The 24,564-nt window shown below is 38.1% G+C and overlaps 1 protein-coding gene across 7 annotated transcripts; it reads right to left on the bottom strand.

The window, feature by feature from the left end:
- Positions 1–399: 399 nt before the first annotated feature.
- Positions 400–19,486, bottom strand: ca14 (carbonic anhydrase XIV). Of its 7 annotated transcripts, XM_058395385.1 has the most exons (13): positions 19,209–19,486; positions 17,633–17,653; positions 12,320–12,499; positions 11,491–11,636; positions 10,926–11,021; positions 10,570–10,636; positions 10,102–10,259; positions 8,151–8,277; positions 4,887–4,910; positions 4,646–4,730; positions 3,715–3,768; positions 787–858; positions 400–684 (listed from the first exon to the last, which is right to left on the bottom strand). In XM_058395385.1, exons 1-12 carry the CDS (start codon positions 19,279–19,281, stop codon positions 819–821), a joined length of 1,071 nt encoding a protein of 356 aa, XP_058251368.1. In that variant the 5' UTR covers positions 19,282–19,486; the 3' UTR covers positions 400–684; positions 787–818. The 7 variants fall into 7 exon arrangements, with proteins under 7 accessions (XP_058251368.1, XP_058251359.1, XP_058251350.1 ...); XM_058395376.1 differs by having other exon boundaries at positions 400–858; XM_058395367.1 differs by lacking the exon at positions 787–858.
- Positions 19,487–24,564: the final 5,078 nt, after the last annotated feature.

Below are 24,564 nucleotides of genomic sequence, written 5' to 3'. Positions count from 1 at the left end.
TCCAACATCAGTGTGTGACCTCACAAATGCGCTTCTGGAAGAATGGTCAAAAATTCCCATAAACACACTCCTAAACCTTGTGGAGAGCCTTCCCAGAAGAGTTGAAGCTGTTATAGCTGCAAAGGGTGGACCGACGTCATATTGAACCCTATGGATTAGGAATGGGATGTCACTTAAGTTCATATGCGAGACAATGCAAGTTCATATGCGAATACTTTTGGCAATATAGTGTACATACATATATCTTATATACATATACACATATAGCTGAGCCTCTGTACAATAGCCAGAGGATGAACAAAACATTGAAAAGAATAAATAAGACTGGTATCATTCTTTTATTTCTGCAATGATGTTATCTTAGTGTTCTATCAGATATTCCAATTCTTGGTACCTAGATATAGAGCCCCCCCCACCCCCGCACACACACACAAACAAACAAATAGTAAGTGGATATAGAGACAGTTATGTTGATAGACACTTGATCAAACTCAGGCAGCACAGGATGTTTTAAAGGCAACAAATTTCATAAAGGTCTATTTAGAGTCTGACCCAGTGGTCATTTGGGGCAGATGTAAAGTTCAGATGGTAAAAGCTCATGGTTTAGACTGCAAGTTGGCCTCTTCATTTGTCCCAGGGTCGGAGGTTGTCCTCAATGCCATGTCCCTTGCTGTGTCCTTTGTTCTATAAAACAGAAAATGATCCGAAACATACTATTAAAATTCTTTGCTTATCAAGGAAAGCAGTATTAGAAGCTACATAAAGCTCTCGACTACATTCTAACACCATTTATATGATGCCTCTGGTGACTTTCCTTCCTAGTTTCTCCTGGGTTGAATCCATTGCCCTGCTTCCAAGCTATAGACACATCAAAACATCACAACACTTTAAAATAAGTACAGAGTGTTAGGATTTCTTACAGTGCTTTTAGGTCCTAAATGTGATCTAAACACATTCACAGAAGGCTAGCTAACCCTATTCTAATTGTTAGTTTGTAAACAGCATAATTTAATCATAATGCTCAAGAGTGTTAGAAAATCTCTGGAATCCATTTAGCATAAAGTGGGAGCTTCTTATCTGCAGGTTTATTTTTTTTAGCCAATGTAAATTGTCAGTATATAAGTATGTTGTTAGTATGTAACTGTGTTTAAGTTGCATGTAATATTAGCAATCATTTTATTTCTTTGAGATGTTAGAATTCTGCATGTTCAGTGGAGACTTCTAACTCAGACTGGAGAACTCGAGTCTGGCACTGAGGCATTTTTTTTACTGGTATTTGTACTTAGACTTGGTCCTGGGCTTTGGTCTTGCTAAATATGCTTGTTTGAACCCAGGATTTGAAACCAGGACCGTCTTGCAACAGTGCTAACCACTAAGCCACCGTGCTGCCCGACTTTTAATATTAGCTAGCTTAATTTTTTAACATTGCATCAAGAAACAGCTTGTTTTTCATTTTTGTTTTCAAAGCATGTGGGTTTTGACTGAGATTTATCTTTCCATATATGAACATTGCATTGCCTTGTTTTGCCTTTGCTTAGCTTTTTTAATTTGCTTTGTCTCTATGTCATTTTAGATGACATTTTAGGCAGATCTGTCCTTTGAAGAGTTTACGGTCATGACCCTGACTGTTTTGACTCTGCTTTGCTCCTTAATATATCTACACCCATATAAATCCTAACACTATCTCTCAGAGCCCTTTGTTAAATACACACATTCTCTTCCTTATGGATGAACACATCGGTTTTTTAACGCCTCAGGAAGTTATGAGCTCAAGAAAATAACAGTGATGTGAGCGTCATGTGGCTGCATAGAGATCTGATGTTAAGTCAGTGGATTAGTGCTTGTACAACATTCAGATATTTCTGTCACAACAAACTACTGTAAGACAACTGAACTATAATGACATCGAAAGGAGAACCAATTACACCAGTTACTGTCCACAAAGGTCATGTGTATATTTTTTCTGGACTGGAATCTCTTGTTGTTAATTTTCCTTGAACTTTCTTTCACAATTTGAATTGTGAGACTTTAGGGAGCGTCTCTCAAACATCATAGGATCCCCAAGGAGTTATCCTAAAGTCCCTGAAGTTAGCTGGAAATGAAACCGACCCCCTGTTCAGGATAAATATAGCGTCCATGTTGACATAGATGCAGATTTTGGCAAATTATTGAGCACTGGCATATTTACAGCTGTTTCCTTTTTGTGATAGTTTCTGATTAAAGTAAACAACATAAGGGCTCAACAATGATGTACATGAGCCGGAGACTAATCATACATATCAACAAAATAAGAAAAATAAGCCTAATATCAAAAAAGCAGCACTGAAAAATAGAAATAACCCATTGCTTTTCTGGACTTCTGTAGGGAATTCCTCATTTAAAGTTTAACATTTTCTCCCCCTGAGTAACTACACTGCTGTATCATTAGGGATCGTCGATAAAGTGCAAGAAACGAGAAAAACATGAAAAAGCTTCCCCTTGATTTCAGTGGGGTCTATCTTGATTTTTTTTTCATAAAAATTTACACAAAACGAGATGGATCTCATATCCATAATGAACATTGTTATTAGTAACACTAATAACATACAGACTAATAACTAGTAACATACAGACTGAGACATTTTAATCAGACAGAATTAACCTACAACTACTAAGTATTAGTCAGTATTAGTCCTATTAACTGCTATTACATCAGAAAGTATCTGCTAATGTCTTCATGATTTATCTGTGATATTCACAATGTTGGTCTACAAATAGTACAATATTTTGCTTATTGTCAAGATTATACTACACTTCTGTGCAACTTTGGACATTTTTACACATCTATGGTTTAGTCACTGTCCATGAAATACTGCTTAATGAAATATTTGTTGTCTTACATACTAGCTACTGTTTAGTATTATAGCAGCCTTACTTCTTCTGGTTGGATCAAATGGAAATTCATAACAAGGTGTATGTACAGGCCCCCAATAATATCTGGTCTCGGTCTTGACTCAATGTCTGTTAGTCCAGATGAAAACACAAATATTTTAGGGAAAGGAAAATAATATCTTACACACCCTTGAATAATGGGGCATGTGACAATCCCATTTGAACTCCTGCTCAGAAGTAGTTATCATAAACCTGCCATCAATGATGTGATTCTGATTAACCCCAAAAGGGTCAGCAGTTTCTAGAGGATTTTCTTGACACCTTCTTGGTTTCACTTGACTGTTGAAGCCAGAAAGAGCTTTCACAAAGCATATACAGGAAAGATATCCATAAGGAGAGGGATACAAAAGTATTTCTGAAACCTTTGATACCATGCAGGCCATTAATAAACAAGTGGAACACCACAGTGACATTAGCAAGACGAAGATGGTACAGGAATATCTGGCAAGTACTAATTGCTCCCTTGTAAGAGAACAGCATTCTCTTATATAGTTCACATATTTGTGCTATGGGAAGTGGTAGATCAGTGGTTAAGGTGACTACTGATTAAAATGTTGTGAATCCCAGGTCCAACAAGCTGCTTCACATTTGCGATGCTGGATATTTGGACTTGCTGGTCTGGGTGAGTGGAAAAGAACCAGGTGAAGAAATTAATAATCTAATTTTACACAAAGTAATGCAAGACAAAAAGGAAGAAGAAGAAGAAAAAAGGAAAAAAGTGTATGGGGTATTAAAGCTAATGAAAAGAGTAGGTGAAACATAGGGATGTTATATAAATGTGACCTTTGCTGGGGATGCGGTCGGACGCTGGATAGGACGTCCCAACTTGACATCGAGCTGCCAAGGGACCGAGAGACACATGACCAAAAAATTTTTATTCTACATATGTGATCAATAAAAAGGCAATCAGGTAATCAATCATGACAACATTCACATCAGACATATACACGACTGATAATCAAACGACTACATCATGGATTTATATTTTGAACATGTGATTAGGTAATGATCATATGATCACTGCATGGTGTTATGGTATTAGTGTTATGCCTCAACAATAGTACTGAGTCATATCTACTGACTGGAAACTATGTTTGCCTTATCCCATATTCCCAGGTTTCTATGGTTTGAGTTATGCTCTCGTGAGCACCATCTATCTGAAAATTTCACAGTCTAATAACCACAGGGTTATATTATCAGGGCTCTTTGTTTCTATGTTTTACTTTATGTTTCCATGGTTCTATAATCTCTAGGTTCATATGTTGCCACAGTAATATATTAGAATGCTCCTGTGTTTCCTGCTTCCTGGTTTAATATTACTGAAACCCTGTCCTATATTCTCTATTCCCCATGTCTCAAATTCAGTTCAAATTCATTTGGAATTCACTTAAAATAGATAGAAAGACAGACAGACAGACAGACAGACAGACAGACAGACAAAAAGACAGACAGACAGACAGACTTTATTGATCCCATGAGGGAAATTCTTGTGATACAGCAGCTTAGTCAGTAACACGCACACACACAAAATATAAAATAAATATAAAATAAAAATATAAAATATAAATCAAATACTTAAAAGAAGTCAGACAATACTAAGAGTGTTGGAAGTATTTTTTTTAAATTTATTTTCATTTGTTTATTTTAAAATAAATAAAAAATATTTAATATTTAAAAAAATACTATATAAAATATTTTTATTATATTTTCCTACCGAATTGTCTTTACTATGAAGCGAACAATCACGGCCAAGCCTACACAGCCACACAGACCGCCCACCACCATGGCTGAAATTTCACCTGTCTCACACACACACACACACCAGAGTTAACAGACCACTAAATGAATCTCAAACCCTGTTGCAGTGTTCTCTATTTCATATGAATCAGAAAAGAAATTAAACTCAGTATGATCATATTTAGCAAATTTTAGTGAAAAAGACTCTTCATTCTTACCGGCTGTGTAGATATTTCCAGAAACTAGGCAGAGTGAGAAGGAATAATCAGAATAAGATGTGTATTGCTTTAGAAATAAAAAATCTGATAGAATTGTGCTGTCAGGATTATGTTAAACTGATCAGTATAGGTAATGACATCACAAAAATCATCACAAAACAGTATTTCTTCACTGTAAAATATACGGACAATTAAAATAACTAAGCGCACTGTTATCATTCGGTTCCACCTCTAATTAGAATAATACTTTTAATTTACAAAACCGATGTAGTTAGAATTTATTTAAAAAATATCATTGAGCTTCAATAACCGCTTATATGATATATATCACAGTAATCAACGTTCAAGTTTTGAGCACAAGTGGATAAAAGTGTCAGCAGCAGTAGCAGACCTCATAACAAAAGCAGTCTTTCTTGGTTCTAGTAGAATGATATGGAGAGATTCTGCCAATTTGCATTCAGTTGTTATCACACTTACTAACTGAATTACTTTAGCAGCCATGAACCTATTTGAGTGGAAATGAACTGATGAATGGTTTTTGGGTCAAGTGGATGAATTTAGCTCTTAGCACTGCACCTGGGGAAACTTGAAGGAGAAGGAACAGACCTTTATTTGATTCTGTAAGCTCCTGTCCAGCAAAACGATGCATAGTGGATAGTCTGCATGGATGACAGATGCTCACTATGCTGCAGACCAGTGAGGGGTAATGAAATGGTAGTTTGGAAAACATGCATGGTTGCATGAAAACACAGTAATTGGTGGAGTGGCAGCTCAGTGGTTACAGGGGCAGTGGTAGCTCAAGTGGTTAGGGCTCTGGGTTGTTGCTCAGAAGGTCAATGGTCAAGCCCCTGCACCGCCAAGATGCCACCATTGGGCCCTTAAGCATGGCCCTTAACCCCTGCTCCAGGGGCGCTGCATCATGGCTGACACTGCGCTCAGACCCCAACCCTCCAAGGATGGGATTTAAGTGATGTATATGTGACAAATAATGGCTACTTATCATTAGTATTGAACTACTGATAAGAAGGTTGTGAGTTTGAGCTTGAGCAAGGCCCGTAAGTTGTATTGAGATAAACTCTAATGCAGATTGGGCAGTGAACCACGGTACAAATCCTGAGACTGCCTGTAGGAACTGGTCTTGATGACGTTAATAATTTCCACCGCACATACACTATATTGCCAAAAGTATTCGCTCACCCATCCAAATAATCAGAATCAGGTGTTCCAATCACTTCCATGGCCACAGGTGTATAAAATCAAGCACCTAGGCATGCAGACTGTTTTTACAAACATTTGTGAAAGAATGGGTCGCTCTCAGGAGCTCAGTGAATTCCAGCGTGGAACTGTGATAGGATGCCACCTGTGCAACAAATCCAGTCGTGAAATTTCCTCGCTCCTAAATATTCCACAGTCAACTGTCAGCTGTATTATAAGAACGTGGAAGTGTTTGGGAACGACAGCAACTCAGCCACGAAGTGGTAGGCCACGTAAACTGACGGAGCGTGGTCAGCGGATGCTGAGGCGCATAGTGCGAAGAGGTCGCCAACATTCTGCAGAGTCAATCACTAAAGACCTCCAAACTTCATGTGGCCTTCAGATTAGCTCAAGAACAGTGTGCAGAGAGCTTCATGGAATGGGTTTCCATGGCAGAGCAGCTGCATCCAAGCCATACATCACCAAGTGCAATGCAAAGCGTCGGATGCAGTGGTGTAAAGCACGCCGTCACTGGACTCTAGAGCAGTGGAGACGCGTTCTCTGGAGTGACGAATCGCGCTTCTCCATCTGGCAATCTGATGGACGAGTCTGGGTTTGGCGGTTGCCAGAAGAACGGTACTTGTCTGACTGCATTGTGCCAAGTGTAAAGTTTGGTGGAAGGGGGATTATGGTGTGGGGTTGTTTTTCAGGAGCTGGGCTTGGCCCCTTAGTTCCAGTGAAAGGAACTCATTCAGTTGAACTTGGTTTCAGTTGGTTCACACAACCAAGACATTTTGGACAATTCCATGCTCCCAACTTTGTGGGAACAGTTTGGAGCTGGCCCCTTCCTCTTCCAACATGACTGTGCACCAGTGCACAAAGCAAGGTCACAAAGAGTCTGGTGTGGATGAACTTGACTGGCCTGCACAGAGTCCTGACCTCAACCCGATAGAACACCTTTGGGATGAATTAGAGCGGAGACTGAGAGCCAGGCCTTCTCGTCCAACATCAGTGTGCGACCTCACAAATGCGCTTCTGGAAGAATGGTCAAAAATTCCCATAAACACACTCCTAAACCTTGTGGACAGCCTTCCCAGAAGAGTTGAAGCTGTTATAGCTGCAAAGGGTGGACCGACGTCATATTGAACCCTATGGATTAGGAATGGGATGTCACTTAAGTTCATATGCGAGTCAAGGCAGGTGAGCGAATACTTTTGGCAATATAGTGTATACCATGTGACACTGTGGGACACAGAAGAGTTTCTGTGTATTGTGTTCTCTGTACATGTTTATGATAACTCAACATGAATACAGAAGAAACCAAACTCCGCCAGTGCCTAGTCCCAAGCCCAGGATGTGGGAGGAGGAGGGTTGCACATTGGGCTAGCCACCCACTGCATAAAATACTCTTGCTACAGAAACGTCAACTACATCTAAAGAAATGCATCAAATCTAGAACAATGAGCTGAGGTGTGAGGCAGCAATGGCTTGTATGCTGGCTCACCATGGACAGAAATGGCTAGAGAAGATTTCTTGATGCTTTATGTTCCATCAGGAGTGAAGAGGATTAGGTCAGTAAGTAAATGAAACCAGCCCAATGATGCGAGGGGCACTGGGAACAAACGCGCTCAGATTCAGACGGCACCAGTATCTCCCTATCCATTCAAAGTCCACATGCACCACTAACAAGGAGATCAGAATGTCTTTACAGATGATCTTTCCTGATTACTGGACATCCTCCGTCCAGGAAAGTAAGGAAACAGAGGACTCGTCACAAGCTATAGGAGTATTTTTCTTAGGCCAGAGTAGCCCAAATATTATGAACACATTTAATTCTCACAAATACAGACACATTTCCTGACCCCTAGTCATATTTCATATAGCAACAATATACAAAATATTATCTTGTCTTGTTTAAATAGATCACCGTGTTCGCTTTGCTGCACCAGTTACATAAATGTGAATGTAATTAGAAGAAAGATGCTTAAGTGATTTTCTTTTAATTATTCTGCCACTTGTTTTTTCAAACACAGTCTGAATCATATGAACACAATAAACGTTGAGTCTCACCCGGGGTGAAGGAGGAGAGCACTGTCCTGTTGTTGAGTGGTTGTGTTGAGCGATAATTGTCCTGTAGAGGCTTGGGGTTGGCTGAGCCAGGCCTGCTGATATACAGCATTGTCTCTAACTTCAGTAACTAGACAGAGAGAGAGAGAGAGAGAGAGAGATAGAGAGAGGGAAGAAGAGATGAGTAAGAAGAAGAGAACAGAAAACATGAAAGAAAGAATAAATAAAGAAGAGGATGAAACTAAGCAGGTGGCAGGAGATAAGGAGAAGGTAGGATGGGACAGGACAGGTACGACAGAGAAGCCAGTACATGCTGTTACAACATGCCTCACTCTCTTAAAATAAGCTTTCTTTCATCCCGGATTATTACCTTCATTACCAGGAGAAATCTATTAAACATCTATTATGTTTAATAAAGTATGTGTAATAAAGTATTTTTTTAAATGTAGCTCTCAGTGGTATATCTAGCTATCTATATTTAACTCTTTATGGTGAATTCCTTGCATCTGAGCATGTGGTAGATATATATTTTTTCTTCTTCCTAAATTCTGGTAGTGCTCCTGAGGATATTAGGAACACAGGCTCTGTGAAAGTCTTCATAAAACATCACTTATATTGGTAGTTGTAATAAATTTATTTATTTATTAATTATTTAACTACTTTACTTATTGTGGCTCTGTTAATTTTTTATGTATTATCTTTTATCTATGTTAAATATTTTTCCTTGTATTATTTGTTCTTTAATTCTTTGTCAGATTTTAATTTTATGTAAAGCACCATGACATTATTATTATTATTATTATTATTATTATTATTATTATTATTATTATTATTATTATTATTATTATTATTATTATTATTCGAAGAAAAAGAAAGGTGGAGAAGGAAAAAAATAATAGAGGATTGCATATACTGCTCTATTAATGGTATGCCGCTCTATTAATTTACAATAAAAATATATAATTACAGAAATTAAAAATTGATCTATAAATAAAAACAAAATAATTTCACACGAGTATCATGTAAATTCTATTCCAACACACCAGTGCACTTTGTCTGTAAATATGAAAACCCTAACACTGTATTTCCAGTGTAGTTACTATATCTAATCTAAAAGGTTTAGGATTGGCTCACGCTATAATACTGCATGTAGGAATCTTGTCAAAATGCTCCTTTTTAAAGCTGGGGATGTGTCTCAAATCACATACTTGTACACTATTTCATGTCACTTTGTAGTATATATAGTGAGTCATGTGTAAACCAAGAAAATTCCAAGAAGATGAAGTGCTCTAGAAGTTCAAAACTATCAAATAGGGAATTTTACACACTTTATGCAGCTTTGCTTAAGTAGCAGAAGAGAGGCGGGGCTACCATGTGATGATGCTGGATGAGAAAAAATGGCCAGGGCATCTTAAAAAAGTCTTTTAAACTAGCCCACACTGTTTGATTTATTTTTCAACCTTTAAAAAAATTCACTGTATTCAGGCTAAAGCTTGTGGTGTCACATTATATGGGTTTGTTAACTGGGAAACAGCTTCCAGTTAGAAGAAAATGTTGGTGTTCCATTTGAGATGATACTTCCCTTATATAGTTATATAGTTCCCTGCACTAGACTGTAGCATACATAGTGCCTAGTGTAAGTGCATAGTGTATAGCACATCATTTGGGACACAACTTCAACTTTATCTAAACTCTAACATCTCAGTCCATGAACCTTCATCCCTCCACCAGAGGGAGCTCTCAGGAGAGTCACTTCCTGAGTCATTCCCGATCGTCTTGTTCTGTGTGCATGACCTATTCTCTGTTTTCTGGCTTGTGGTTTCTGGATTTCTGATACCAGATGTGTTTCACTATGATTTCCTGTCTTTACGTTTGGTTTGTTTACCCCTGTATATGGATTCTAAAACGCCTCCAGCTGTGGATCCGTGGGAGCAGCAACAGAAGTTATGAGTACCTGGGAGTGAGAGATTTTGACCTTTTCAATGAAGATAGTCCACAGCACACTCTCGTGGCATGGAGGTGTGGTGAGTGAGCCAGAATAGCGAAAATACCGGCTCAGGTCACTGGGAAGCAGAGTCCCCACATTAAACGCAGGAATAAGCACCTTCTGACCTGAGGACAGAACCACAAACAAGCACTCAGCTTATATATAATCAACCAAGGCATGTCTATTTCACCTTCTGACTTCAAGGTGCATTTCACCTACACAGATGACCAAATCTCCACTAAGCCGGTCACTAGGTGCCACAATTGATTCACTCCAGTTCATCAGACAGCAGCATGCATGATTAATTGCTTTGTTTCCCCTTGTTTTTCCTTCGATCAACACTAACTGCCTATCCATTACCCTTCCACATCACCACTAATTGCTCACTTGGTACCAATAGTTTTTTCACAGTCCTGCTTGCACACATTTACTTACCTGCGTACCTGATGCGGCCCAGGTAGTTCAGGATGTTAGTGTACGCCTGATTGGTCTCCTCACCTGCCTAACAGAGAGATTAGGAAAAGTTTTATTAAGCCAATAACAGGCTATTAACAGAATAACAGTAGTAGTAGTAGTAGTAGTAGTAATAATAATAATAATAATAATAATAATAATAATAATAATAATAGTAGCCCAAGATAACCAATATTCAAACTAATCAGTGTTTTTCTCCAAACCAGTAAAAATGTAATAAGAATGTGAAAATTAATTAGATACAATAAGATTTGTATCTAATTATTTGTAAGATACAATACAGATTATTAACGATGAATAAATGCTTATGTTCACACCTCTATGAGCACTGCAAGAACAGCCAGGCCATTTCCTTGGGTTTTAGCTTCGGAAATATTTGAATACAACTCGGAATTATAGTGGACTACATGGAGCTGTAAAGGAAGAGAGTAAAGGCTAAAGAAGGAGAAGGAAATTACACTACAAAGCAGTAGCTTGGTATAAAAAAAAAATCATACAAAATTTCTCCCTGTCAATCATCATCATGTTGACAACACAAATGGAGTCACAATGTGTAGCACTTGGACAGAGGTATCACATACACCTCAAAGGTGGAAGAGTCAAGGAATATTCAGGATATTTGTCTGTTGGTCACAAAAAGTGAACAAGTTGGCAAATTAAGTTGAAAGTTGCACTAGAATGCAACATAGTATGTGGTAAAGTTCCTCAGAAATTTGTTCGACAGTTACTTAAGTTGATTTTCTGGGTGGTTCATTCAGATTATTTTAACTATTTATTTATTTTTTATACCTCTCATAAGATGTTTCTGCTTATAAAAAGTTTTTAGTAATTAGTTTTAGTAATTTAGTAATTATTTACGATTTATTCCCATTTATCACACACCTCTGCGGAAGCCCTCTGGTCATCGATGCTATGCTCGCTTCCTGTAGCCACGCCCACTCCATTTCCCCAGTGTAGGTGTAGCTGAACAGCGCTGAAGTGCCATGGCAACCCGGCCACGCCCATCCAGCTCGGTAATGGGATCTCCACTGAGAAAAAAAATAAGTGAGAGTGAGAGACTCTGAAAGACAGGAACATGTGTATGAAAAGAAATATTATGATAATAATCACATTATTTAGATTTATAAAACCTGTCCTCATTCCAGCAGCTATTGTAATTTTCACTGAAACACAAGGCAAGGTTTGTTTCCATGTTGTTGTGCCATGTGCTTTTGTTTTTGTTTTTTTAGTTGTACGTGTGTTCCCCCACTTGATCCTTTATCCTGTTCCCGCCTCTGCACACCTATTCCTTATGTCTCGCTATTACCTCTGCTATAATATACCTGCTGTCTCGTGCTTGTTTTAGCCGAGTCCTTGCCTCTTGGTTCCTGGTTCCTGTTTCATGTTTTATTATCCCATATTTTCAGGTGCCTAGTTTTTTCCCCTAGTGTTTTCCTGGGTCTGGTAATTCAGTTATTTTCCTAATAAAACCCTTGTCTCCCGTTTTCTCCTGCAGTTCGGGTGTAAACTATGTTCCCGTGGAGGCACGTGCCCTTGACATTAAGGGACAATTAAGACTTTGTATTAAGAGACTTTGTATTTTTCAGTGAAATATTTTATCCAAACTGTGCTTTTTAGATTGTATGAGGATCCCCTAAATATTCCCTCAGTTTTTAAATAACGTGTTGAGAGAAAACACCCTAAAGGTCAATGTGCTTGAGAGCAGTTTTACCTGTATGACCATTGTTGGAGAGTGTAAAGGGTTCGTGGCCATACTGCTCATATCCCAGGGGCCGTAACTCAGGAAGTGATGCGTCATAGTGAATTTTGGAAGTGTCCACATTGATGGGGGACTGAGAGGATCCACCACACTCGGGGAAAAAAACTGGCCATTCTGACTGACCTGTTGCTCCTGAGGAAAACAGAGAGTGTGTGTGAATTGTGTTGATAATAATAAAAAATATATAAATAAATAAAAAAATTAAATAATAATAATAATAATAATAATAATAATAATAATAATAATAAAATTTCATTTCAGTAATCACATACACATTCACCTCTACATCATCAATCCAGCTACTGACATTTTTGGAGGCGAAGTGAACCAGAAAACCTGAAGAAAACTCCACAAAGACAATAATCTGCTTAAGGGGACGTTAAACTTAAAAATATTCTCTTGGGAAAATAAGTATGCCATAGCTTCCATAGCTGGTGAAGCATTGTTTATTTACAGGAATATACAAATGAATGGAAATATATCATAAAAATACTGAATCCTAAGTGTGTTCTTGTGTGTGTGACATAAATAAGCTCATTCTGAAATATTAGCTCAGGGTTTATTCATGCACAGTTAATGTGATAATGCCAAAGTACACACACACACACACACACACACACACACAAACAGATGCCGTTCATTTTAACATGAAAGCATTATTCAGCAGCCGAGCGGATGAAGTTGAGAGTTGAAACATATGAGGTTAGCAGAAAAGGTGTACAATATTATTTTAGTGAGCAGAACATGTACCATTTTTTACATTTACATTGAAAACTATGTCCCTTTTTCATCCATGGCTATCTGTGTATGTAGGTTTTTGTGAGTTTATAAATTGAGTTGAAAAATAAATTGAGTATAAAATGAGTTTATAACCTGTGTGTATAAATATGTACAGTGTTGTATGTGCCATGATTTTCCATGAGTATTACACACACACACACACACACCTAGAGAGCGTAAAAACTCACGCCTGAATATACAAACACACACAATCATGCCTATGCATGCATACCCAATGCATGCACACACACACACACAAAGAATAGAAGGAAGGGAACAAAACTTTTTGTAAAATTGCTCAGCAGTAGCCCTGATGATTGCTATGACAACGGTGGGACAACATCTCCCTATATCAAGCTGTCCCAGATAGCGGACAGAGCAAAAGAGCAAAGAAACTAAAAACTCTCTCTGTCTCTCTCTCTCTCTCTCTCTCTCTCTCTCTCACACACACACACACAAACACACCTGGGTATGAACACACAACACAGCCCAGTATTAACATTTCTGTACGTTTTAAACACATACTTGTAACAATGAAGTCTTACAGACATTTGCTATAGTTTCCAACCATTTCTATTCTAAATAATATCTAGATAATGTTTATAAATCAGGGTGTTATCATTTAATAAGAACAAAATCTAACTACACCTTTACAATCACCTTTCACATATAAGGATTTGTCTTTACAGAGCTTTAGACTGCCCGCTAATGAACTGTTCATGGTAAATGAGTTCGATAATTAACACATAACAGCCTCAGTGGCCTCTTTATCCCTTGCCCTATTGTCCAGTCCAGTGTCTGTAGTAAAACCTCTCACGTCTCACCTCTGAATGAATTTATGGATGATCATTTTTGTATTTCTCCTAATGAACACACATTTGCACCCTGTTTCTTAGCACACAATCTAGCACACTAGATTATTTAATATGTAACGTAGTCTTAGAAATTATGACTAAAACTTAGTACTCTATTAATAATTGTTTGAGCCATTTAGTCTGTTTTCATGTTTTAAGGTGATACTATAAGAAATGCTGACTTTATGCCAAAATGCTTCTTTGTTAGATTTCATCGTCTGGCATGTCAGGCACATAGATAATTTAGGAAACAGTAAAAAGTATATTTCTACACTATCTACATCTCTGTCATTTTTCATCTCTCTTTCTCTCCCTTTTTTACCCCCTCTCCACCCATTCCTGTCTTTCTCTTTCACTGCTACTTCACGAATTGTTCTACTGATCCTATTTGTCTTCATCTACTTTCTCTATCTTTTACTTTGACTATATTTCTCTCTCCTTCTTATAATGTTTCTATTATAATAATTCATTATAATACTTTAATAGAAACAATATCATTTGTAGACATAGGAACAACTAATCAACAGGAACTGTTATACTGCACACCCACACAAGTTAACTTTACTATTTTTTTTTTTACTTTAAAATAGAAAAGGGTTAGGTTTATCTAACTGTTCATTTGCAGTTTTTGTATTATAGAAGTATAGAGAGAGTTCCACTTTCTGTGTTAAACTACACATTACTCCTGCTGCTTGAAGAGACGCTGGTGACCCTGAATCCTTCTTCAATCAGGAACGGTGTAGCTGATCTAATTATATACTGTTTTATTTAATATTGTTCTATTGTTGTTTACTGCTATTTTATTATTTATTACTTGTTTGAATTTCTATGGTGACTTTGAATGACTAGAAAGGCGCCTATAAATAAAACATAATAATAATAATAATAATAATAATAATAATAATAATATTATTATTATTATTATTATTATTATTATGGAATGTCCTGAAAAGAGAGAAACCACTGGTGTACTGACAACCAGATGTTGAACAGGTCAGCCAAGGACAACAACAGCTGTTGATCCCACATGTTGTGAGAGTTGTGAAGAAAACCCCAACTTCTACAGGACAGGAATGAAGGTATGACAACCCACTGCTCGAAAAAGACTAAGAGCAGAAATATAAAAGCAGACACCACTAGATGCAAACCATTTCTGGCTCTCCCTTTTAGTTATGCTGTCATAGCTAGTCTTGCCAGAGACCCTGCTTGCACTCTGCACACACTGGACGTTGTTCATAACCATTACGTGATCACAAGCATGCCTAATACTTCTTCTCTCTCTCTCTCTCTCTCTCTCTCTCTCTCTCTCACACACACATCTGCTCCCTGAACCTGCCTGATGCCCTACTTCTGGTTGGAGTCTCATCACTTGGAGCCCACTTGTTTCTGCCCCACCACAACAGCATGGATATACATGGGACTGCTGTGGATAGTACCACTTGGAGACTATGGTGGCTTTGAACTGCTGTTGCCACAGTCAGTTTTATGCTAGGGTCTCCATCACTGATGGATGAACATTTAATGTTTACAGCCGGAAAGACTTTATATATTAAACCTATAATGAATTCAGAAATTAAGTTACCTCAAAGTGCCTAGTTATACAATTGTATTGAACTACATAGTGTACAGTTATAGAAAGGAAATTATTTATAATCTCTCTTCAGTGTCACCCAGATTCCTGTGTGACTCTGGTTTGTTTCTTTCTCATATCATCTCAGGGAGTATTTCTTTTCCATTGTCACCTCTGACTTGTACATTAGCGATAAATCTAAATTTAAATTTTAGACTTTATCATTTTTATTCTTAAGTTTTCTATTACTTTTTGACATCGTCCATTGCAAAAGTGATGTAAAATGTGTGGATAAAAAAGGATCTGCTCATCATTTAAAACTCAAGAGCTCTTTGCTCAAGCGCAGTAGAGGTATTACCATGTACTGTATAATACTTGCCTCGTTTTCCTGGTTTTTATTAGTTATAGCCCCTGCCTTGTTGTATACCGATTTAATGTGTGCCTTCTTCTGCCGGAGACTTGATCTGGATTTTAGAGATGTCTATTGGACTGTGTTTGCCCATGCCCATTTGGTTGATTTGGTTTTTATTTATTTATTTTGGGAATAGTCTCAGTGATGTTAATAAACCATTTGTGAATAGATCCTAATTTCCTGGTTGACTTTCAGGGGCGGCGCTCGACCCATTTACCATTTACTTGGGCACGTGCCAGTAAATGTCATAATTACTGCTGTGATCCAGAAAAATACAATTTTTTATTTTTTTAAAATAGTTTTAATAAGTTCCAAAACCTCGTCAAATCCAACACTACCTTCACCTACACTACCTCTTGAAAACAAGCTCTGAGCTCATTGTGGTCCAGTTACCATAGCGACCACACACGTGCACTGTGCATGTCAACTGTCTTGAGTGATCCACTTGCACCCCGCTGCCTGCAATTCAGCACATCGGCATGTGTTAGGAAAGAAGATGTAGAGTAAAAATAGGCTAGGTCTGAAACTGAAGAACGTTTTAAAATAATAAGAACTATTTTGACTCATATATTATTACTGACTCCTGTAGATGGATATCTGAAAGATCATTTTACCAAGTTTTTCAGGGGTTGGACTCGGCCCCTTAGTTCCAGTGAAAGGAACTCTTAATGCTTCAGCTTCATACCAAGACATTTTTGGACAATTTCATCAATTTCAAGTTCCCAACTTTGTGGGAACAGTTTGGGGATGACCCCTTCCTGTTCCAACATGACTGTGCACCAGTGCACAAAGCAAGCTCCATAAATACATGGACGAGTGAGTTTGGTGTCCTGACTTTAACCCGAACACCTTTGGGATGAATTAGAGCGCAGACTGAGAGCCAGACCTTCTCATCCAACATCAGTGCCTGACCTCACAAATGTGATTCTAGAGGAATGGTCAAAAATTCCCATAAACACACTCCTAAACCTTGTGGAAAGCCTTCCCAGAAGAGTTGAAGCTGTTATAGCTGCAAAGGGTGGGACAACTCCATATTACATTCATGTGCATGTAAAGGCAAACGTCCCAAAACTTTTTGGCAATGTGGTGTATCATCGGGTCATTCCTTATTTAAAGGAAACATATATGGGAGTTGAGCAAATGATTTTCTTACCACATAGTAGGTAATTATTCATGCGAATTGAAGGAAGGATTAGAATCCAATAAGTCTTAATAACTGAAAGCAAACTAATTCTTTGTTGATTAAACCGTCTAAAGCTGTGACATGATAGGAGTCGGGCAAACTTTTTGGTGGTGTTTATTACTGATGTTAATATTTATAACAGTATGAGTGTGTACAAACTGAAATGAAAATGAAACTTTTATGGTTTAATGCTCAGTTTAATGCTCCAGAAATGAAGCAGGTAATTTAGGACTAAGTGTTGGACATGAGAGGCACTCAGCTAACAGGAGAATTTAATTTTTCATAAATACTTTATTGACTCAAATGAAAGTTCTTTAGGCTGCCCTGACATTATTGTTTCTTATATTTATTGAATGCAGAGTACATAAATTAGGCTTTCAAGAAAACTTTGAATAATATGGAGCCTGTGCCTCAGTAGAAAACTATGCCTAGCATGAGTAAAATGCTTAGTAAAATCTTTTCTTACCTGCATATGTCCATTCCTTGGCTGAAAATGAAAGGAAAGGGGAAAAATGTGTCAGCATCATTACCTTCCCATGATAAATTTGAATAATGAGATGGTGGTATTATACACTACTCCAAAAGTTATTTACACCAGGCTTAATAAAGTTTAAAGTTCCAGTTTGTGCCACAGAATTATAAAAGTGTACAAAATAACATTTAAATTGGAAAAATGAAGCTAAATATGTTTTGAATTGAAAGTACTGTATGAAAGACAAAGAAATAAATACATATTTATTTAAGGTCTTACTTGCAACTATTAGATAATAATAATAATAATAATAAGGCATATGCACTTAGAAAGTAATAAGTTAAACATATAGGCATACATTTATTTATATAAACATGTTTAGACACATTGCTTGTATTAACTAACTAATATACTGTATATTGTAGCTACAATTATAATAAGAGACATTGGCATTAAAGTTTCTTTATGACAGCTGCATTTAAGCAGATACTTAAACAATATTTAATAATACTTTTTAACATTTAAGTTTAAAGGCTTCTCTATTCATTCTCAAGGCCTGTTTTCATTAAAAAAATAAAATAAAAACAGGCAAAAGTTAGTGTCTAATTAGATTTTAAAACCATTTAAATTAAATTTAATTAGATTTTAAAAATAATTAAAATTAAATTAAATTTAATTAGATTTTAAAAAGAATTTAAATTAAATTTTAAAATAAAATAAATAAATAAAAAAATATTAAATATTTTAATATTTTTAAAATGTCAGATTTGTCCGTTCACCTAATGCTTTTTTACACTTTATATCAATGCACTTACTTAAACAGATCCCATTGCTCAAACGTTTAACACAAATCTCAACAAGAACATTTTATTGGTGCTGTCTGATAGTATTATAGTACATGATGACAGAGACATGATAAAAATTTCATTAATCAGAGGGAAAATTAATTTAATGCTATTAGAGCTTTACATGTGCAGATATAATAGCTAATAGCGTACATTCTATCCACAATGATATGATGCCACTTGTGTTCCTCTCTGACCTCTAAAATGAACACTTGTACATGGGCTTAACATTTTTTAGGACATGTTTTCTTGCCACAAAACCAAAATTCCTTGCAACAATAAGTTTCACGTATAATTATCTTTGTAGTTCATTGCTTTAAGAGACAATCATTCATTTCTCTTGTATTAGATAAGACAGCAAATTTTCTCAGCATGTGTTATCTTCTCCTGTAGTACACACACTGTATCCTGTCTAGGCTGTGAACAGATTACTTACTTTTTATTATCTGGGAAAATGGCATTATTTCTTAATAGTTTTTTATAAACCAAAGGCTTACTGGAGTCTTAGGACAATCCTCTTACCAAGCTCCCAACAAATTGGCTTGTATGTCCTACGATTTATTGTTATACAAGCACCTTAACAGCATTTTTTACATAATTCCACACCTAATTTGAATTATCAAATATATTCGTTAGGAAGCAGACATTTACATTCGTTAATTTAGGAATGTTGCACTTTACCTGCATTAGTACAGATACACAGCGTATTGGAGCTTTGAGCTTACCGGCCCCTGTGCTCTCTACACACTGCCACAGTGAGAGCAGAACAGCCACATCAAGCCAGATCACCAGGTCCATGCTGTTTCATCTGCGTTCCCACGCGTACACACTGTTGCTTTGACTTGGAGTTACACTGGATCCACAATGTAGGAAAGAGGAAAGAAAGAAAAGCCTTAGATGCTCATCAGGAGGAAGGTTGAGGGATGGTGATGTAGACAGAGAGAGAGAGAGAGAGAGAGAGATGGTAACGTGTGTAATGAATGAAAGAACAGCAAATGCACCCAGTGTTGGTCTCTGAAAAAAATGTGTTTGAGCTAACCAAACAGAACATAGTGAAGGGTTGGGAAAGGGGGGGCAGTGGGGCTTGACTGAAGGGGGTTATTGAAGGAATAATAGAGTGGGAAAGAATAGAGAAGGGGGGGAGGGAGAGTTTAGGGTTAGGGAGGGACAAATGTGTTCAAGCAATGCAAGATTACCATTAACTTTTTTTTTTAGCTTTATTAGTTTCATTTAGATATATTTCATAACTTATTAATATTCAAATAAAAGAAAATCTGTCAGTTTTTTTTTACACATTTCTCTTTTGCCTTAAATGTCACTCAGTTAAAACCTGAGTGATTATTTTTTAATGCAGTGGAGCTATGAGGCTACTGTAGCTGAAAGCATCAAAGGTAGTTTAATATCACATCCAAAACATATCACACCCCAAAAATCATTTCTGTACAAAATCTGCCTCAGACCACATTCTGTTTTTACACTGATGCTTAAATTTCCTTAATCTAGCCGCTGTGGTTTAAGACACTCTTAGTGATATTTTCTCTCACTCCACCTATGTATATTGTAGTACTCCACCAAATCATCCATCCATCCATTTCTGTGCCACTTACACAGGAAACTCAAGGGATTTTGGGCATAAGGTGGGGGACACCGTGGATGGGATGCGAACCCATTGCAGGGCACAATCACACAGACATACACACACTCATACAAACATTCATACACTCCAGATCATAATGCCTAAGGCTGAAAACAGAAAAATATAAACAAAAACATCACAAAATAAAGAACTAACAGAGACATACATCATGATTAAGCAAAAATCACATTCAACTTGATCTTTAATAATTATATATGACATACACACACTCATACAACCATTCACACACTACAGACAACTTAAAGATACCGCTCAGACTACAGAGCATGCCTCTAAACTGGGGGGAGGAAACCCCAAAGCACACATGCAAACTCCATGCACACATGAGACAGGATCGAACCCCCAACCCTGGAGGTGAGGAAGACATGCTAACCACTAAGCCACATGCACCTCTCTATCACTTTTTGGTAACCTAAAATTTCCTCAAAGCCATGTTTGCCATTGCTGCTGTAATTTTTCCAGCATGCTGCCATGTTAGCATGACATCACCACATTTTGTTGTTAAGGTTGTTGATTTTATGATGTTGACTGACGTTTCATTACAAAATGATCAGGGTTGATATTCACAATTTTTAAAATAATTAAAAAAAAAGTACCATATAAGCAGATTACTATCTGCAATCATCATTAATAACTGCATAATTTCAGCTAAAACCTGAACGCATGTAGATTCGCAGTGCAGCTTTCATTCCATTAACTTCAAGTTCATACTCCTTGCTGTGTGTGTGTGTGTGTGTGTGTGTGTGTGTGTGTGTGTGTGTGTTGCATGCTCAGGCAGCTAGGTTACTCACGCTCTCCCTCTGGCTATGGCCATCACTGAATACACAATCAAAAAACACACAAATAATGGGCTCAAGTGGTTAAGGCTCTGGGTTGTTGAACAGAGGATCAAGTTCAAGCCCCAGCACCACCAAGCTGCCACTGTTGGGCAATTGATCAAGGCCCTAAACCCTCCCTGCTCTAGGGGTGCTGTATCATACCTGCCCCTGTGCTCTGACCACAACTTCCTCAGCTGGGATATGCAAAGAAAAGAATTCCACTCTGCTGTAATGTATGTGTGCCAATAATAAAGGCTTCTTCTTACAGTTACTGATATAACCATTCTACCTCAAGGCGATGATATCACAGACCATTACCTCTTAGTGTACGCTCTACCTGTAGAACATATTAGACACGTCTCTCCACGTTATAAACTTGATAGAACTATAACTCCGACCACTAAAGACAGATTTACAAGCAATCTGCCAGATCTGTCTCAACTCCTTACTACACCCCTAAATGCAGATGCACTAGATGAAGTAACTAACAGCATAGGCACTATTTACACCAGCACACTAGACACTGTTGCCCCCATCCGACTAAAAAAGGTCAGAGATAAAACACCTGCACCATGGTACAATAGTCATACTCACGCCTTCAAGAGAGCAACCCGTAACCTCGAGCGAAAGTGGAGAAAAACCAAATTAGACGTTTTTAGAATTGCGTTTAAAGACAGTTTGTCCAGCTATAGACAGGCTCTAAAAGCTGCTAGGGCCGAGCATCTGAGCAAACTGATAGCCAATCAACCAAAACAATCCCAGATTTTTATTCAGTACAGTGGATTTCTGGAAAGAGTATTTCAGCACACTTTAGCAGTGAGGACTTTATGAATTTCTTCACTAAAAAAATTGATAGTATCAGGAACAAAATATTGGATGTTCAACCATTGACAGCATCTGGTGATCTAGACCAGCCTAAAGCTCCACATTTAAAGCTACAATGCTTTACCAGTATAGGGCAGGAAGAACTATTTAAACCACGGCTAAACCAACAAAGTGTTTGTTAGATCCAATTCCAACTACATTGCTGAAAGAAGTGATACATGCAGCTGGAGAGCCTCTTCTCAATTTTATTAACTCCTTGTTATATCTAGGTCATGTCCCAAAATTTCTCAAGTTAGGAGTTATGAAGCCTCTTCTTAAGAAACCGAAACTAGACCCTGATGAAATATCAAATTACAGACCGATTTCAAACCTGTTTATATCAAAAATACTAGAAAAAGTGGTGTCAGCTCAATTATGCTCCTTCCTACAGGAAAATAATACCCTTGAAGAATTTCAGTCAGGTTTTTGGCCCCATCATAGTACAGAAACTGCACTAGTTCACAAATGACTTGCTTTTAGCTTAGTGCTGCATTCGACACTATAGATCATAACATTCTCGTAGATCACTTACAAAATCACATAGGCATGCAGGGACAGGCATTAAAATGGTTTAGATCCTACCTGTCTGATCGATACCACTTTGTAGATTTAAACGGAGAACTGTCCAGTGTAGTGCCAGTGAAATACGGGGTCCCACAAGGGTCAGTTTTAGGACCTCTGCTTTTCTCAGTATACATGCTTCCATTGGGTAACATCATTAGAAGGCATGGGATTAGTTTCCATTGTTATGCCGATGATACCCAGTTATATATTTCATCAAAACCAGATGTAATATCTAATTTGTCTAAACTAACTGAGTGTGTTAAAGACCTTAAAGATTGGATGACCGATAAGTTTCTATTACTAAATTCTGATAAGACAGAGATATTACTTATTGGCCCAAAAACTAGTACAAAGAAGCTCTTGCAATTCAGCTTGCATTTAGAAGGATGTACTGTTACTACTAGCTCAACAGTGAAAGACCTGGGTGTAATATTAGACAGAAACTTGTCCTCTGAAAATCATATTTCCAATATTACAAAAACAGCCTTCTTCCATCTTAGAAATAATGCCAAACTTAGAATCATTTTATTTGTATCTGATGCAGAAAAACTAGTCCATGCATTCATGACCTCCAGACTGGACTATTGTAATGCATTACTAGGTGTTTGTCCTGCATCTTCAATAAACAAGCTACAGTTAGTCCAGAATGCAGCCGCCAGGGTTCTTACCAGATCAAGAAAATATGATCATATAACCTCAATATTATCATCCCTGCACTGGCTACCTGCCTAAACTTAGAATTGACTATAAATTAGCTCTACTTACGTTCAAGGCTCTAAATGGTTTAGCTCCCACGTATCTAGCCAGTCTCCTAACACGTTACAATCCACCACGCTCTTTAAGGTCACAAAATTCCGACTTCTAGTAGTTCCCAGAATATCAAAGTCCACAAAAGGGGGTAGAGCGTTTTCATATTTAGCTCCTAAACTTTGGAATAGCCTTCCTGACAGTGTTCGGGGCTCAGACACAGTCTCCCAGTTTAAACGTAGACTAAAGACTTACACTATATTGCCAAAAGTATTCGCTCACCTGCCTTGACTCGCATATGAACTTAAGTGACATCCCATTCCTAATCCATAGGGTTCAATATGACTTCGGTCCACCCTTTGCAGCTATAACAGCTTCAACTCTTCTGGGAAGGCTGTCCACAAGGTTTAGGAGTGTGTTTATGGGAATTTTTGACCATTCTTCCAGAAGCGCATTTGTGAGGTCACACACTGATGTTGGACGAGAAGGCCTGGCTCTCAGTCTCCGCTCTAATTCATCCCAAAGGTGTTCTATCGGGTTGAGGTCAGGACTCTGTGCAGGCCAGTCAAGTTCATCCACCCCAGACTCTGTCATCCATGTCTTTATGGACCTTGCTTTGTGCACTGGTGCACAGTCATGTTGGAAGAGGAAGGGGCCAGCTCCAAACTGTTCCCACAAAGTTGGGAGCATGGAATTGTCCAAAATGTCTTGGTATGCTGAAGCATTCAGAGTTCCTTTCACTGGAACTAAGGGGCCAAGCCCAGCTCCTGAAAAACAACCCCACACCATAATCCCCCCTCCACCAAACTTTACACTTGGCACAATGCAGTCAGACAAGTACCGTTCTCCTGGCAACCGCCAAACCCAGACTCGTCCATCAGATTGCCAGATGGAGAAGCGCGATTCGTCACTCCAGAGAACGCGTCTCCACTGCTCTAGAGTCCAGTGGCGGCGTGCTTTACACCACTGCATCCGACGCTTTGCATTGCACTTGGTGATGTATGGCTTGGATGCAGCTGCTCGGCCATGGAAACCCATTCCATGAAGCTCTCTGCGCACTGTTCTTGAGCTAATCTGAAGGCCACATGAAGTTTGGAGGTCTTTAGCGATTGACTCTGCAGAAAGTTGGTGACCTCTTCGCACTATGCGCCTCAGCATCCGCTGACCCCGCTTCGTCAGTTTACGTGGCCTACCACTTCGTGGCTGAGTTGCTGTCGTTCCCAAACACTTCCACGTTCTTATAATACAGCTGACAGTTGACTGTGGAATATTTAGGAGCGAGGAAATTTCACGACTGGATTTGTTGCACAGGTGGCATCCTATCACAGTTCCACGCTGGAATTCACTGAGCTCCTGAGAGCGACCCATTCTTTCACAAATGTTTGTAAAAACAGTCTGCATGCCTAGGTGCTTGATTTTATACACCTGTGG

The sequence above is a fragment of the Hemibagrus wyckioides genome, linkage group LG01, assembly GCF_019097595.1.
Source record: "Hemibagrus wyckioides isolate EC202008001 linkage group LG01, SWU_Hwy_1.0, whole genome shotgun sequence".
Taxonomy (NCBI): Eukaryota; Metazoa; Chordata; class Actinopteri; order Siluriformes; family Bagridae; genus Hemibagrus; species Hemibagrus wyckioides.
The sequence above is the reverse complement of the archived record's forward strand: the minus strand, read 5'-3'. Positions and strand labels throughout refer to the sequence as shown.

Coding starts and splice junctions, on each gene's coding strand:
- ca14 (XM_058395367.1), bottom strand. CDS start 19,281: ATGGACCTGGTGATCTGGCTTGATGTGGCTGTTCTGCTCTCACTGTGG. Junction 11,637..12,319: donor CTCCAACAATGGTCATACAG/GTAAAACTGCTC, acceptor TTTTTTTCTCAG/TGGAGATCCCATTACCGAGC. Junction 4,731..4,886: donor TGGAAATATCTACACAGCCG/GTAAGAATGAAG, acceptor TGTGTGAGACAG/GTGAAATTTCAGCCATGGTG.